The sequence below is a fragment of the Dermacentor silvarum genome, chromosome 9 (genome assembly GCF_013339745.2).
Source record: "Dermacentor silvarum isolate Dsil-2018 chromosome 9, BIME_Dsil_1.4, whole genome shotgun sequence".
Lineage (NCBI taxonomy): Eukaryota > Metazoa > Arthropoda > Arachnida > Ixodida > Ixodidae > Dermacentor > Dermacentor silvarum.
Window position 1 is genome coordinate 114,823,838 of NC_051162.1, and position 17,600 is coordinate 114,841,437.

Consider the following 17,600-nt stretch of genomic DNA (forward strand, 5'->3'; position numbering starts at 1 on the left):
CTGGCTCCCACCCGCATATGCAATCCGGGTATGCGCCACACGTGAGTTTTTGCGTGACTGGAACACCACCGAAACTTGTAAGCCAATACAAGCCTCGCTTTAAAATCACTCTTTTTATTACCATGACTATTCCACTTTTCCCCTACGCTAATAGGGGAATAATGGGCGCGCGCAAGAAAGGAAGGCAGGGAGCTTGCGCGCTGACTTCTAGCGCGCGCAAAAGCGGGAGCATGGTAAAAGCCGGTCGCCGCCATCTTGCTAGAAGGAAAAAGCCCGAACCAGCGTAGTCGCTGTACCACAGCATGGAGGGCATTCGTAGTGCTTATTGATTCTACGAAGTCCGAACAGTGCTGAACTGATTGTAATGCCCTCGGTGGGCATGCCACAACATCTTAGTACGTCATGGCTTCACCAATCACGTGAAGGATATGCACCTGGTATAACGTTCCAGCTGTAAAATAAGCTCTCGTTTGCTCACGACCAGGTGTTGTGCGTATAGGTTTGCTTCAATTGGAAACGGTTAGGAAGATATGAAGATACGAAATTTACGCGTCAAGCAGTCGCTGGCACGTCACAGGGTGTGGTGTTATGTAGCGCGGCTAGTTCGGATAGTGACGTGCGGTGCGCATTTTCCACGACCTTCTCTATTTGGTTTCCAGGTATCGCGCAATGTCTGTGTTTCTAATAGGGAAATGAGTGAGACGCGTGCAAAATAATACGTGCGCCCAATTTATGACAAAAAAAGAAAGGGTTGCAAGTGCTGTGCTCAATAAGCAAGATATCAAATATTACCTGGTAAATAAAGTGAATTGACATCGAGCCCAGTTGTTCCCTTTTGTACGCGCCTACATATCTCAATGACTTCTTATTTTTTCAGAAATACTTAACAACTCGCACAGCCAAACATTATGTTGTGTTATGAATTGAACACAAGAGCAGTTAATTGTCCCCAACTCCGATTACAATATTGCAGAGAGCTATATAATCTTTCGGATACACGACATCACTCATAAATGTAATCGAGCGTATTTTGAAGAGCGCTAACACTGCTTTCGAGGCATATTATTTAAAGATGAATTGACACAGAACTTCAGCTCCAGACTGAGCTTGTAGTGAACCAATACATATTTTGAAAAGTTCAAGTGCCACTGAAAAATGTTTTCTGCTGCTCCTACATCGTTTGCGTAAGCATTGGCGACCGATATGTTTACGTTGTCTCAACACTTCCAACTTGGCCTGTGCTATGCGTATACGTTACATTAACAAATGTTCTCGAAGCGTTGAATGAGCGGTATCAATTTTTTTAGGTGCATCTAAATTATAAGAGAACGCCCACAGTGAGATTAGATGACGCAACCTTTGAATTCAGTATATAAGTATGAAGTGTTTCAGGAGGTTAAAAGCATGATTTGCAGAACTTTTTTTTTGTTTAGAAAACCAGTTTGGTAGTTTTGTGCCAAAATTAAAGAGCTCTTCATTGAGTATGGCGAATAAAAGTTGGTCTCCCATAGCCTGAGGGTGTTTCCGGAACTACTGGGAGGAGATAAAAATACGAAATACAGTTTCTCCACATGTCCACAGCCATGCATGTAATAGCACTCACGGGAGATAAACAAAACAATAAATGAAGACGGTGGTTGCGTCATATAGTCAGAAATTGCTGATGAAAAGTGTATGAGGTCTTTACAAAAGGTGGCTAAATATGTTTCTCGCCAAGCAGTGGGTAATTGGTGATAAATATTACGCAGTCACATTGCACGAGAGACCGCTCTTAATTTGTAACACAGCGAAGACGTGCGAGTGGACAACGTTCCGCCGGTTGCTTTTCATGAAGCCTGCGGCAAGAGCTGCAGCAGCAAAAAAATTCTGCATCCATGAATGCAGAATATTTTTTTTTTCAACAACAAACAATTGTGAACTGACATACATCTTAAAAAAAGATGTTCCACATCCGCCCACCATGGTTCTGAGTGGCGCTGGCTAACACACCTAGGGCTAGATCAAGTAAACATAAATACCCAAGTTAAGGGACGAATTGAAGGCCGTCGCCGTAGCACAATTGGTAGTGCCACGCACGCGTAATGCCGAGGTTGCGGGTTTGGCTCCCGCCGGCGACAAGTTATCTTTTCGTCTACGTTCATTTCTCTTTTCATAATTATTTTCTCACTATATATATATATATATATATATATATATATATATATATATATATATATATATATACGCATATACACATACACAAACGCATATAGGCACGCATACACACACAGACACACACACACACGCACACACACGGGCGCACGTTTAGTACGAGTGAAGTACCGGAGCGAACCTTATTCAAGCGAAACTTACGGCTACCAATACCTGTAAGCTGGTCTTCATTTTTTTAAATAAGACTTCCTGATTCGTGCTGTGGATACTGCCAAACTACATACCCTCACGTTCATACAATAGATTGTACGATCTATCTGTAACGATTCTCACAGAAATAGCCAAGTCAGCCACAGTAAATATCCAACGCAGTCGTTCATCCATCGGCACTATGAAAAGCGAACAGATCAGTACTTCTAGACTTCTTAACGCATATATATCTTCTAAGCGTGCAGAATTTCCCGCTCTACAATCCCGGCAACGCCTTGCGCATGTTAAACTTTTCTCGCACTCGCCAGATGTCGCTCACTAACATGCCGCCAGTACCACCGACCCCGGACTCGGGACGTTGCCATAGCGCCAGTCGATCGGGACACCTGGCGTCACGCCCCACTGCCCGCTGTCACGCGTCCCTAATTTTTTGTTCCCTTCGTGGCGTCTCTATACCGGCCGTGCTGCGTTATTCGCTGTTCATCATTGATTGTTTGCGTGGCGCTCGCGCAGCACGGGCTATACGGCCGCGGTAGTCGTCTTCGTGGCAGTTGACGCGCATGCCAATCTCGGAAAATGGCCGGCGGAGCGATGGACGCTGGAGGCACCGAGGAGGGCTTGGAGCACGGCGTAGATGACGTGGACGGACACGTGAAGCTCAAGGTTATCTGCCTGGGCGACAGTGCTGTGGGGAAATCAAAGTGAGTCCTTCTTCGATACTTAGTTTCTGTCTGGCATAACCTCTTCGGAAAGGAGAGTAGGTGTCGCGTTGACATGTTACGCGTAGGTAATCGCCCAAGGAAGACAGCGTTCGTTTTTCAAGTGTGATGGCCAGCTGAAATCTGCGGGAGTGTTCAACAGAAAATGTGACACCACGCAGGAGGGAAGCTTTGGTCACGTGTGCTGAACAATGTGTACTTTGTGAGTGATTTGGCATCGCTACTCTAAATTAACGCTCATCTCTCTGTTTTGTTTCTACTTTCTGGATATTTATTCCATTTCTCACTTCTAGCCAAACTCATAAGTGATATACTGAGCCGGTCGCATAGGAAAAACCAAAACCTTACTTTCATACTAGATACGTTAATATATTTATATCTCGATATGTCTCGTTACACTTCTCACCTTGGCGTAGTCTACATATTTTATACGTTGATCCCTATACTGATCACCCTCGTAATGTTTTATGAATCAGCGGGGTGACGCGCATTTATTACGAAGCTCAGGTGCAAATTGAGCGTCGTATGCGTGTTAGTCACTCCGTTTTTTTTTTTCAGATAATCAATTATAATGAATGCGCAGCACAACTTCGCAGCTATATTTATGGATAATAACTAACAAATACATACTAGAGTGTGTGCTCAAAACAACGAAATGACCACAGACGAGCGAGTACACAAACAAAGGGTACCAAAGGCTGTCTTGTCTTGTGTCCTGTGTCTGCTGTCATGTGTTTGTGCTCACTGCAGTCTGGTTATTTCGTTGTATTTGGGCACACAACTCTACGATGTTTAATCAACTAGCGCACTGCCGAATTTTTCTTAACGAATACATACTCTACAAAGCATAAGGGAGAAATTGCGCACATGCGATAAAGAATGGAATTCAGTTAATTAACGAAGTATACAGTTAGATGTGCGATTTCATGATACAAGTATTTTTTGAAGATCTGTGCACTCACCGGGCAGATTACAATCAAGTGGGTTTTGAAAATTGTTGAACTTCAAAATCATGCTTGAGTTCTCAAAAATAAATTGCATGTTCACTTTGTAATATATTGACAGATACCTTCTTCACACTTTATGCGGTGTTAAAACAATCGCTTCCCCAAATTACTTATAAGGAATATCTGGAACAAAAATCCTAAGAGATATTAAAATTGGTTCAAACTTGAGTTTGGAAGCGTTGTTCAGTGCAGGAAGGCCCATTAACTGTTTGGAAAGGTGAACTTCTAGTTACGGCGTGGATTGTAAGCTCGCGCTCGTGCGTCTAGTGTTCGATAGTAAAGCAACACTGAAGAGAAAATGATAAGTCTCTGTAGTACTAACTTACCTTTTTACAATATTGAAAAAGCAATTCTTAGCGCGAGAGGAGGTTTTTAGCTAAAAAAGACAAAAAAAAATACGAAAGACGAGTGGAAACACCCCGCCTTGAATTTCCCTGCACCAGCTAGCCATGACGTCATAGATTTTGACTGCGTCTGATCGGACCCAATTAATTTTTGTTTTGTCCTAAACAAACCAAAGAGTGAACTAAGCAACATTCATGAACTTTTAGAGAACCACAGGGAAAAAAGTTTGAACTAATACTCTGAAATTCCAGAAGTCACATTGATGTGCCGGCTGAAGGGCATCAGCGCAAAGTTTTGAAAAGAAATTTGACTTTGACCTTCATCTTTTCTTCGAATAATCAACTCATTATCGTGAAAATTTCCTGAAATAAAGTTCTCAAAGAAATGTTTATTAGCCCAAAGTGACTTAGTGTTTATTTTTTGTGTCTCCTTTGTAGCTATTATAGCGCTTTTTGACTTCTTCGCACCGGATACAAATGTAAGCCCGCGTGATCCATATGCTTGGCCACATCAGCAACTTCCAAGACACGTCCTTACAAAACTGACCTGCTTTCGATAAATATGCTGTAATTTTGTTCTCAAAATTATTATGGTATTTCTCGTAAGTATCGCTTTGTGACTATGCGAGGCACGCTTCAAAGCCGTGACATAAATGGACTACGTGGTACATGGTGTGGGGAAAACATTCTTACTTTTGTATGGAACAAATTGGAGAAATGAGGAAGATGGTTAGAAGGCTTATAGTGAATTATGGTGCCCTTTAGTGCAGCGCTCCTGAGAAATTGTGCGTGTACAAATAAAAAAAAAAGAGTAATTGGTGCATGAGTGTTCTCGTATATGCCGAAGGCGATCAGACAAGTGCCAGACAGGGCTTGCGTGACTCAGCACCCAAATGTTATTGCTTATTCACCTCCCCGGAAATTGCACTGTGCGCCTTTTTCCGTGAGGTCGATAATGGCACGGCGATGGGCTTATTGCCTTCGATCTTCGATTATGTCTCGTGAGTTTAGCACGGCCTTCAAAGCTACTTTTGTTCCTTAGCGCTTTACAACGTCGATTGTTAGGGGCTGATGCGAATTTATTTGTTTATTTATTTTGTATTTGTTCACTCCGTTATTTATGCTTTTAAGGAGAACAAAACTCACCCTCAGAGAGGTTTTTTAGTATTGTATTCTTGCTTCAGCTGCAAGAGCACAGTTTATGCCACGCAGAGGCTGTTAGAACACAGAATACGCTGTATTCACTGCGCCTAGACAGGGCACATCTTGCGCTACTGCACTATTATTATGTATTTTCCATGTGAGTATACTAAATTTTCTAATTCCTTATATGCGGGGGAGTACGTTAGACGCTGAAAAGTTGCCAGTAGCAGTAATATTTGAAGATTCCTTTTCTTGGCTCCCACCTCTTTCTCTCTCTTTTAACCGTTGTGGCATGTCGGCTCTTCGCATCGTGTCATACAAACCGATAAAGAGAGTCGGTTAGAACAGAAATTGAAAGTATCGTGGCCGTTGGCAACATATGCTGAAGAAAACTTTGTTACAGAAGTCATTCCTGACGTCCAAGAGAATGCACAGCATTACAAGTTACGCTGCATTACATCGCCATTAATCACAATGTATAGGTTTTATTGTTACCCGCCGTGGTGGCTTAGCAGCTATGGTGTGGCGTTGCTGCGAGGGTCACTGCGAGAGGTCACCGGATCAAATCCCGGCCGTGGCGGCCGCATTTCGATTGGGGCGAAATGCAACAACGAAATTCCTCTCATTTTCATCCATTGAGCCACGTTTTGAGCTGTAGGACCACGATTGCGGGACCTGTTTCTTTTTCGACCGAGGCAATAGTCATGTAGCCGCACCAGAGCAACTCTATCACAGCCTTGATATTTTTATTTAGAACCCAGGGTGAAGAAGGTTGGGAGGGTTAGTACGTTCCTCATGCTTCCTTATGTACTTTGAGCCGCAAAAAATACACTTGAAACGTGCACGCAAAGAAACAAACTAAAGCTGAAGTTTATCTCGCGCAAGTTAGAAAATAAAGAAGGGATGATATAAAACATAATGGAGCTTTAAGCGACACGTTAAGTTCGGAGCAAAGGCAAGCAAGGCAAACCGACATAAACTTTGAGCACGTACCGTCCTATAAACGTTCCCTCCGAGAGTTCGACCTGCTGTTAAGAGGGTGTTGAGCCGGTGGTCCTCAAATTGTTTCTCTCGCTGGTGGAAAGCCGGGGCACTGGTTACACTTCTCTTGCGGCCGGGCCGTCGATGGCCTTGTGCAGCGCTTGCCCAAGTTTATCTCCCCGGCCTCAGCAGGAGGCAGCTCATGTGGCACACTTCAACCAAGAGACGAGAAGGGCCTCACGGTCAGTGCCCGTGGTAGGCCTCGTCCTAGAGACGGGCATCAGCAACAGAGCCGTCGCTTAGCAGGCCTCCCCTTCAGTCCCAGGACTGGCCTCCGCAATGGCGCCACAGCAGGAGCCCCTCGGCAACGGCACGGGGTGGGTGCCCATTGTCACACGCCCACGGCAGGAACGCTGGCACGAGCTCTTCTGCCGGGACTTCACTGAAGTACTCGAGCTTTCCCGAGTGTTCGCGATGCATTCTCGCCTGTTACTTCTCTTGCTTCTTCTCCTGTCGTGTCCGTGCCACCAGCCTTCGGCTCACCTTCTTCCATGGAGGAAGGAAACCAAGGAGAGGCCCCGGCCAGCACGGACGTATTGAAGAGAGTGTGGCAGAAGTCACATGCTGTTTTTCGCAAAGGAGCACTGGAACGGTTACCCCAAATGTCAACGTTGCCATAGCAAGCGCGCTCCTGAAGCGTTCGCTGCTGCTATCGGCCTCTGAAAAGTGAGATAAGATTTTTCCGCCGGTGTCTTTCTCACAGCACCTTTTGTTCGCGAGAAAAGCTGACTTTGGATTGTGATGTGTAAGCTTGAAAGTTGTGTTTTGGGTCTGTGAGTGTGAGTGTCAGCCAGCAACAAACACACTCAACAATCACGGCGCGGGTCTTCGTCGTATTCTTCAACGTGCCACGGAAAAACACAGGAGCGCGTCTGCTTCACTAAAACTGCTACAGAAGTTTTGTAAGCTTTGTTTTGACGCGCGTCAGCAGCACACACTTCCGACGGCTCGAAACAGTGCAAGTTAAAATTTCGCGCCCATCTGCTCCGGCGAGCTTCAGAACCCCTGATTGGAGGCGCAGAGGGAGATGGCACACCAACATGGCTGCACTTCCGGCTTCAAAAACGTGACGTCAGGGCCTCTCCTATTTTGTTTCTTTCCTCCATGCCTTCTTTGTTTTGTGTGCCCGGCACCGGCTTCGGTAGTTAGCCAGGTCAAGGCCACCGGTCGCACTCGTGGCACAGGTTGGTTTGCCTCGACGAAGGGGGTTTCTCCCCAAATGCACGGCGACATCGATTAGTTTCCCGCGAAACAAGTAAACAATGAAAAACTAGTAATCTTCAGCTCCAAATTCATCACAACAGTAATGCTTTTCTCTCCTTTACCTTAAAGGGGGAGAGGGGGGAGGGAAGGCGGAAACTAGTCGCAAGCCATATTCAGGAAAGTAGGTGCGGTATCTAAATAAACGCGTTCACAATTAACATATTTGTTTCATACATTTGTACTGGGCTCACTATGGAGATGAATTTCTTCCCCATAGCTAAGTAACACAATTATTCTAGCAAAAGGACCTATGCGGCCAAAATTAAGTTGCTAAAGCGTCGGCAGCAGATAATCCAGGCCCGTATTTACAAGGCTTTTTGTTCGTAGGTGAATTTTGTCATTCATCGACCGCCTTTTGTAATAATTGTGTCCGGCAGCAGCTTTGGCTGACATTGGCTTCTACTCTAGCTGAAGACCAGTGTGTAAATAACGGTACCGATTCATTTAGAAGCTTCGTTAGTGTTCGTGATCATTTCTGTGTCCCTGTTTATGAATCAAGCGGTGCGCTCAAGGGCGCAGAAAAGCAAGGGGCCATTGCCCGGTGCCCTACAGGAACATTCAAGAATTTGCCTAGTTCTCTGTTTTTTTCCATTTGTTTAGGTATTTATTATATTGTGCTTATCTACATCTCCCATACGGCATAATTGTAGAAAGGTTTAGTCATAGCCTAAAAGCGGAGTATTGTTAGAAAAGTAATAGAAACAACAGGAATAAACCTAAGAAAACAAGCAACAGACATAAATAAGTAAAATGTCCAAGTGCACCTAAGCACGTCTTATGAGTTGTGAATGCCAAAGCATCAATGTCCAATTGAACGCCGCTGAGCGGGTCTTCGAGTTGTGAGCTCCTCGCGGGCAATCTAGCTCGTTGAGACACTTGGTCAACGCCTCCTACATAGCACGAGGCCGGTACCCTTCCATATCTGACGTCATGTTACCCTGCCCAACTGCCATAGAATCCAATGGGGACGCTGCCGAGTGAGCCGCGGTGATTCTGACGGCACCGATTTCGTCACGCCGGACTTGGCAATGAAAATTTCGGTGCAAGTAGCATGACGTCATAAAGTACAGTGCACAGGCCCGCTATCTATGGGGCGCTAGTTTAAGCCATTGGGTAAGGCACTCAGCTTCTGAGCGTGGGGTCGAAGGTTTGGAAGTCACTATCGCCAACGATTTTTATTTCGAATTTATTCTGTTTTTGTAAACATTGCTTCGTTATAGCGATTGCCTAGGCGAAGTGAGAACCCCGGCGAGAGCTTGCGCGGACAAGGAACGCGCGGATAAGCCAGGTTCCGAGAACGAGGTGACGATGCCCTCACGCAACACCTGGCCCGCCAGTGCCGCAGCAGGTGTACCCTTTGGCCCGCTCTGCTCCATCGAGGCGCGCGTGTGACGTGGCGTCGCACCCAATGGGAATTTAGGTACCGTTTCGCTGCTTCTGACGACAGACGCCACTTTTTCGCTCAATGGGCCATTTGATGCTTCGCATCAAAAATAAACAAGCATTCACAAAAGAAACATACGTTCCGTACAAGTTTGGGTACCACAAGCGACAAATTGTATACGATCGGCACATGTCGAATCGATATTGAGAAGCCATTTTCAACAACATATAGAAGGTAATGTGTATTTACAAGATCACTTTGCGGCTTATATAGGTCATGATTGTATTAAAAAAATTCAGAGCCCTTCCAGTACTGTGAAGATGGAAGTCAGCGAAGCTGTGATTATGGTTGGTCTGCTGTAGTGAACATTGCTATAGAGAATTTATGTATTATCATTATTGATTATATTGAGCGTCTTCGGCATGTTCGCCAAAGAGCAAGGACACTGGCCTTTTCGCCCGGTGCGATGGCCAAGTAGTGCGTTTGCTGCGCCAAGTCCACCCCATCGTCATAGACTAACGTATGAGCCACAGCGTTCATAGCCGCGGCACACTGCACGGCAGCGTCAGGATCCTGTGAGATCTCTCCCGCTCCTGCTCTCGGCGGCTCATACATATCCAACGTGGGTACGAGCCACACGTGATTTCTTTCTTCGCTTCCTTCCTTCTTTCTTTCTCTCTTTGTTCATTTCTTTCTTTCCATCCTTCCTTCTTTCTTTCTTTCTTGTCCCTGGCTATGCGGCTATGCGCACCAATACGTTAATGCGCAACCTCACTCAACCACACTGAGGTTATTTAAATGCAGGTCTTTAGCAATGGCCAATTGAGCTGTTGTAGATCTGGTGTAAAATTTCCGACGTTGATTTTTTTTTTCGCGAGTTCAATGGCTTCCATCCAGATGTTAGCAGTACCATACCTTTTATTGTTATAGTTGAATTTCAGCGTTCTCGCCTCTCTAATTGTGTTCGTCTCCATTTCTTTAAAATTCTCAAATGCTTAATCGCTGTCATATATTATAGAAATTTTCTACCACTGAGTAGCCGATGAACAGAAGCGCTCGACCAGCACGAAAGTTTGGCTCACATTCATTCTGTTCAACAGCTTCTGGCACCACACTTCGCAGCATCACATTACACATACGCATGTCGGAGCCAAATTCATCGATCGCAGTTTTTGCCCGGGTAAATTGGCACGCCTCCTAGCTAGCTGGCGAGGACGGGTCATTTTTTTTCTATGACAGATGTTTCCTCACGCAAAGTTGATAATCATGTGTGGTCATAAATATTAAATGTGTTCGATCTATCTCGGCGTGAGGGAGAGATAAGAAATCGAGTGAGGTGATAGGCGCGAGAAAGTTGTCAGGTTTTACAAGGCACTGGCAATGGGCAATGTATCTCGCCACCAAAATCAAGTAACACGTTCGACGTACGAGTCTCGTTCTATCGCCCTGCATAACGATCCGCTCTATATCAGGTTGTTCAAGTGGCGTTGCGAAGACAAAACCGTTGCGATGATCACGCACTCCTCGACCTGCTTTCTGTGTTTCGGTGCTGTGGAATCACGCAAACACTCAAGTTTCATGTTTTGTTTTTTGCTTTGTTTTTTGTTTTCTGCTCCGGTCGCCGAGCTAAGCAAACCTTGCCAAATATCGACCGCAGAGGCACTTATTTCAGCAGGACACGGGAAATCAGCGGTGTGCGAGCAGAAAGTTAGTTACCTGGGTCAATCACTCCGCAACATTATAGGACTCGCATGACACGTTCTGTATCCAAAATGTTTACCTAAAACATTAAACTTGGTCAAATTTGTTGCAAGTCAACTACAGTTGACTTGCAACAAAGTTCACCAAGTCACCATCACCACCAGACTCCTCATCCCAGAAAATACAGGTATTTTCTGTGATGAGGAGTCTGATGGCCAAATAATTGTGCAGTGGTCGTTTCAATACAGCCAAGGCGTATTATACAATAAGCACATTACGCTGCAATATTTTACCGAAAGCGAAATGTTTTGCAGTGTGTGAAATTCAAGGCGACGCGTGATACCTTTTGGAAGCATAATAATATTAACCGGCAAAAAACGATGCGCGGCTATGGGAGGGCTGCAAGATGCGGACTATCAACTAGCATCGGTCAAGTTTTTTGAAGGCAACCACTCGCCGAACACACGGCAATAGCCGTGCACAGATGCACGTTGACCATGCTATACCACCCTCGTGGGCCGCACGTGGCGCATTTTTCTCGCTCTGCGTGAAGCTTCCCGAAATTGCAACTGGAAGCCCGCACGGTTCAAGGTGGTTGACCCTCGGCCCGGAAAAGCTGTCTGGCAGCACTGGAACGTCGTTCAAGAATGACCCGACCCCTCCAGGGCCTTCTAGGCGGGGAAGCAACGCCGGACGCAGGTCAGCCATCAGAGAATAGGGCTCTTAGAGTGTCCCCATTGGCCGAACATGTCGCCACTTGCACGGGCCCGACGATTGTATGAACATGACTACACCTGTACGGGCTCAACGACTGGATGAAAATGACCTTACCCCGACGGACTGAAGGGGTGATATGCCACATTAACACCGAGAAGAAAGAGGCGTTCTGCTTGCCGCGGACCGCAGCGTCTGAATTGCTGCCGGCCTAGATGGCATTTGGTTACTGTTATTTTTCTTCTTCTATTCCTCGACCTATTGTAAATACACTTTCATTTTTTAAGTCCTCCTCAACGTCGGCGAACTCCCGCACACAACGGCAATATCCAATAGGGTGCGTGTTTTAGGCCCTTCTACTTGTAAAGGCCGCCCAGGGCGACATGTGAACATGACAAAGCAAGGAGTTCGGTGATTGCGAACGGAACCACTAGCGTAGGAGGCTGGGCGCTTGTCAGCACGTTATAGAAGTTGCTAGTACCAGCAAGCATTTGTAGCCTCGAGAAACTTGTCTATTGGCCGTTTTCTAGTATTTTAACGACTCATATACTACATATAATTACAAATAAATCACTATTTCATACGAAAAGAGCTTAGTACAGCAACATTCATTCTGAGCAACATCGACTCGGCAGAAGAGTCGGCTATTTCGCTCGCCACAACCTGTCGGGGACAAATTCCAATTTTTACGGTTTCGCAAGCAGCATGCAGACATTTTCAGAAAGGCCGTATGTCCACAGTGGCACACAGTATACTATTCAAGCTACACAACCTATATCTCTATATCGCTATATCGTGGGGCTCTGATATAGTGCCCCACGATATAGAGCGATATAGAGATATAGGTTGTGTAGCTTGAGTAGTATACTGTGTGCCCTATATCGATATAGAGCCCTATATATATATAGGCGATATAGGCTCTATATCTCTATAATCTCTGAGAAATAGTATTGAAATTTACGAATTTCACAGGACTCCTGACAGCGGAAATGTTCGCCCCGGGCTGCTCAGTAGCTTGCGGGGACGCGCGCTATCACGGAGAGCGAACGCACTCAATCTCCCACGCGCAAGCAAGGAAGCGGGAAGCCAGCGCCGGAGGGAGCGCGGGAGGGGGGGGGGGCGCACTTCTACTCTACCAACAACCGCGCTCGTCGCTCGTCCGCACCGTCTCTTATCTCCACACGGCTCTGACCTTTATGCGCCGTGCATTCGCCGCTCAGTTTCCGTTGAAGCGATAGACCGCACGTACCTTCGCCGCTGCGGCGTATCCGCTTGCTGCCAGAGTTTTGACGGTCGTTGTCTGCAGTCATTCAGTGTGATCTATTCATGTTTGTTTGTGCGCGCTTACACCACGCTCGTCATTCAGTTAGTAATAGTCGGGCCACATTTTCCAACGCACGCTACACATGCAATGCTGCCCGGATCGGCAGTGCAGCGCTACAAGTGTGTCCCTTCGCACCGCGCTGCCCACGGGAAGCGCTTCTCATCAACACCACCGTTTCACACGGGCCTTCTCGTGTTCATCGAGTCTCTCTTCATGTCGGTCTACTTACGCCGCAGCACACCTGCTTACTTAATCAGCTCATAACGTTTACTACAAGTCATATTGCTACCAAAGCCGCTCACCTTACTTCGTATGACATTGCTGTGTTGTTATCGCATTCATTGCTCGCCCTTAGGGCGAAACTGTGACATTTTTTTGAATCAAGTTTATTTCATCATCATCATAGAAACAACACTTGACAGTGGCGTTATGACTTATTCCTACCAACGGGTGCATAATATGGTTTAGAGTACTGGTATCTTGGTATCTACCAATACTGCCAAGTCACCTCATACTAGTATACGATGTATGGAAAGCGTGAATATACTGGCAGTTCTTGCAAAGCCTACAACACGAGGGATACAAATGGGAGAAAAACTTCGAAGCATATGATGTCAGCCCGTCGTGATTTTCATCCGCCCTATGGAGCACAAAGGTTGCTTATTTTTCACGCTTATTCAGCAGCGATTTGTTGTTTTGCGATGGCAATCATACGGACGCCCTAAGTGCATTCGTGCCGTCGCCACTACAATGCTACGGTAGCTAGATGGGTAGGTGGGCCGACCGGCGCGTCTGGAGCGCAGTTCACCGCTTCTCCGCGTCATGACGCAAAATTGGCGCTGCGGTCAGTAGAACGGTTCCGCAGAGCGCGCTGTTTGCTACTCGTCGCAGACGGCGCGCAAAAAAATAAATCCTGTATTGGAATATTTGTATGTCGTCTGTTCGTGTCAGTTAAAAGGTGAAGAGCTCGGGGTCTCTCGTACTGTTTGCAAGTTCCTAAGCGATGTGGAATGTTTCAGGTCGGGAAAAATAACCGACGAGATTAGCGGCGGCATTACTCCACCAAAGAATACCACCAGGGAAATTTACTGCTTCGCTCCGAACTGCAAGTAGGGCTCTAATCTCTGAGAAATAGTATTGAAATTTACGAATTTCACAAGGACTCCTGACAGCGGAAATGTTCGCCCCGGGCTGCTCAGTAGCTTGCTCAGTATAGGCCACGCTAATAAGCAAGCAGTGCAAACGCGTTCGCGAATGAGTTCCTCGACGTTGGAAATTTGCAAGCTGCACATGAGGTGCTCAGCGCCTGCGATATCGAGCACCGCTGCGCTGCTACAGAGAAAAGTGACTCTAGGCTGATTTTCTATATAGCACGCTATATGTAGCAAGGAAGTTTCTGCAAAGACGCAAGTGCTCCGATTGCTCAGGGACATTACTGAATTCCACGGAATCAGCTTGTCCTCCCGAGTCGTCACTTACGCTGCACATGAGTAGGTCAGAACTGATGCTCCCTTCTGAAGCCCTAAACAAACATGGTAATATCGCTAGAGGACGCCTTCACGTTGTGCTTCAGTTTAAATGAGTTACGAAGGAACCATGTCGCCGACTTTGCATCCTTTCTGCAGATGAATCCTCCGAATTTGATCGGCTGTGACCGGCACAAGAAAGAGCTCACAAACGACGTTGTGAAGTTCTATTCAATTACACGCCTTTACTTCTGGTCAAGGGCAAGAAAATGGCGCGTGAAAGCAACAGGAAGAAGAGGAAGCACTTGAAGCTGAGCCGTGTGCATGGTGTGAATAATGTGATGAAGCGGTGGACCAACGTTGCGACTTTTCTGGCGCTAGGCTATTTATGTTGGTGTGTATACTGACTCAAGTTACGAAACCTTCTCGAAACAATCTAAATACCGTAACTCATGCAGCAATAAACACAATAGCTAGATTTCCTCGAAATTGAAACATTAGAACTGAAATATCGCGTAACACGTTTCCATGTACCGTATAAAACCATTGCAGTATTGTTTTATGCATGGAAGAAATGCATCTACGTCTTGAATGCAATGGGTGGAGCGCGCGTTTATACCAATAAATGCGACCAATCGCCAAGCTAGAAAATTAACTTGAGCATTTCGTTTTTTTTTTTTTTCAGACTAGACGACCACAACAAGGCTTGGCCTACACTACTCAGAACAGTATTATAACGCGTATACTTCAAAGATACAATCAGAGGCAGCGATGCTGTCACACACGCTGCACGTCTACACAGCGCAGCCGACGTTGCGCGCAGCTCAGACGTTACACTGTCCGCCGCACCACTTCTGCGTCATGATGCGGAGAAGTGCTGAACTTACGCTCGATCGGCACACCGACCCACCTAGCCACCATAACAATGCTGTTGGGGGTGCGACGGCTCACGCGCGGCCCACGCATCGAGTGGTTGACGTCACGGGATCTGCTGTGGGTGCGAGGGCGAGCATGCCAGGACGGCAGCGAGGGCGAGCAGAGACAACGCCTCCTAGATAGCAGGCTTGTGCACTCTACTTTATGACGTCATGCTTCTTGAACCAAAGGGAAAGGTAGCATGTCGGCATAGATTGAAGGGCACAGGCATTGTGCTATCTAGCAGGCGTCGGTAGAGAAGGCTATTATTTTGACGCACGCATATTCTCATTCGCCATGTTGGAGGACACGTGATCCGAGTTTCGAGGTCTCGGAAGAATGGTAAAGAGAGCTAGAGCACGGAACGTTCGCCTTTGTAAGAGCGCACGCACTCCTCGCACTTCTCGTCACGCAATTGTTGTGACCGCGAATGCTCGCGCCTGTTGTGTGAAGTGTTCTATTGCGTGTTCGTGAGCTGTGGGACACCACGCGCGTTTCTTTAGCAACCAGATGTTTACTATAATTTACAGTGCCTCTTAAACCCACTAGCGTTACTACGTGCAATATTGCATCACATTGATTTCGCTTGAATAATTCGACCTTATGGCGATTCCTGCGACCATTTTTACCTCGTTATGACGGTATGTAAGGAGCGCTCACCGTGGTGGCGTCATGGCATTGACATTGCGTTGCTGAGCCCGAGGTCGCACGATCAACTCCCGGCCACGTCGACCTCACTCACCGGTTTTTGCAAAACGCTAGAACGCCGGTGTCTACTGTGTGCACATTACAGAATCCGAGGTGGTCAAAATTATTCCGTAGACAGCCAGTACAGTGTGCCTCATAATAATATCGCGTTTTGGCACGTAAAACCCTCGAATCTCAATCATTTTATGTCAGGAGCGTACGCAGAATAATATTCTGATGCGAAAGCATCAAATGGCCTATAGAACGAAAATCCCGGTGTCGTCTGTAGCAGCGAAACGGCACCTAAATTCCCAATTGGCTGCGACACCATGGCACGAGCACGCTTCGATGGAGCAGAGCGGACGAATAGGAAGACTTGCTGCCCCGCTAGCACGCCAGGTATTGGCCGTGCAAGCACTCGCCTGCGTCCTAACTGCGCCTCGGTAATGCCTAATCAAAACGCGCAAAGCGTCTCAACGTGCTCACTTGCTATTGCAATTACTATTAATTAGTAATTGATAGCAATAGTTAATACTAAAGCACGACTTTGCATCTTGTTCGTCCACCTTTCGCTCAAATATTCAATATAGTGTTACGGCATATTTTCTTCTTGTAGGTAAATTCACTATGTGGTTCATTTCACTACAATGACCACTATCATAAGCGAAATACTCTACTCTTTTTTTATATTCAACGCAGGCTCGTGGAACGGTTTCTACTGGACGCCTAGTATCCTTTTTTGGTGAACATTGCCCCCACTAGCAATCGCTTGAACAGTGTGGCCAATGAACGCCGTTAAGCTTCTTTTTTTTTCATCCTTAACTGCATTATCCCACCACTTGTGTTTTTTCAGCAAACCTCACCAAGTTTCTACCTACGCACTCACACTGTTACGACACAAGACGAAAGTTGATGGTGAACCTGTTATAGTAGGTAAGCACCACTATTGCAGCATAAGTTGGGTTCTTGAAATTTAGATAAACCATGAGTACCATCAAGTCCTTAGATAGCATAAGAGATATACCATATGTATTGTTAACTTTAAGCGGTGTGTTTTTCGAGACACTGACGCCATAGCGGTACGTAGTCCCATTTTACTAGCAGGAAATAGTCGACGGGCAATTTTTCTGAACAATCGAAACAAACACCGCATGCCGTTTCAGATTTCTGGGACACTGCCGGCCAAGAGAGGTTCAAGACTCTTCACCCTTCCTATTACCACCAGGGACGCTTGTATTCTGGTAAGGTCAGGTTCAGTTTTTTGGTGATATCAAACTGAGGGGATACTATGACGCATTTTGCAATGCGAACCATGATACACAACCTAACGAAAGACAACAGATATAACAGAGCTGAAATGCAGTTTAGAATGATCAAATAAACTGTTTTTCGCAGATATCTGTAACAACACTGTCATCAGCCCCTGAGCATGCACGTAGACATTCTTACTATTCTAAGAGTGCAAAGGAACGCGACATCGAGCGCCTAAAGATACATTTCTTTCTTTATTCGTTTATTTTTTGCTTGTTTT

At 46.1% G+C, this 17,600-nt stretch overlaps 1 protein-coding gene across 5 annotated transcripts in view; it reads left to right on the top strand.

The window, feature by feature from the left end:
- The window catches only part of LOC119464125 (rab-like protein 2A), a 411,477-nt gene that overhangs the window by 337,592 nt on the left and 56,285 nt on the right, over positions 1–17,600 (top strand). The window contains exons 1-3 of one of the 5 annotated variants that reach the window (XM_037724963.2): positions 2,754–3,062; positions 16,769–16,798; positions 16,923–17,002. In XM_037724963.2, coding sequence (XP_037580891.1) covers positions 2,938–3,062; positions 16,769–16,798; positions 16,923–17,002 — 235 coding nt within the window. In that variant the 5' untranslated portion in view covers positions 2,754–2,937. Of the gene's footprint in view, positions 1–2,753; positions 3,063–16,768; positions 16,799–16,922; positions 17,003–17,600 lie in introns of those variants that run through there. The other 4 variants (XM_049656353.1, XM_049656351.1, XM_049656352.1 and 1 more) reach the window with 4 other exon arrangements.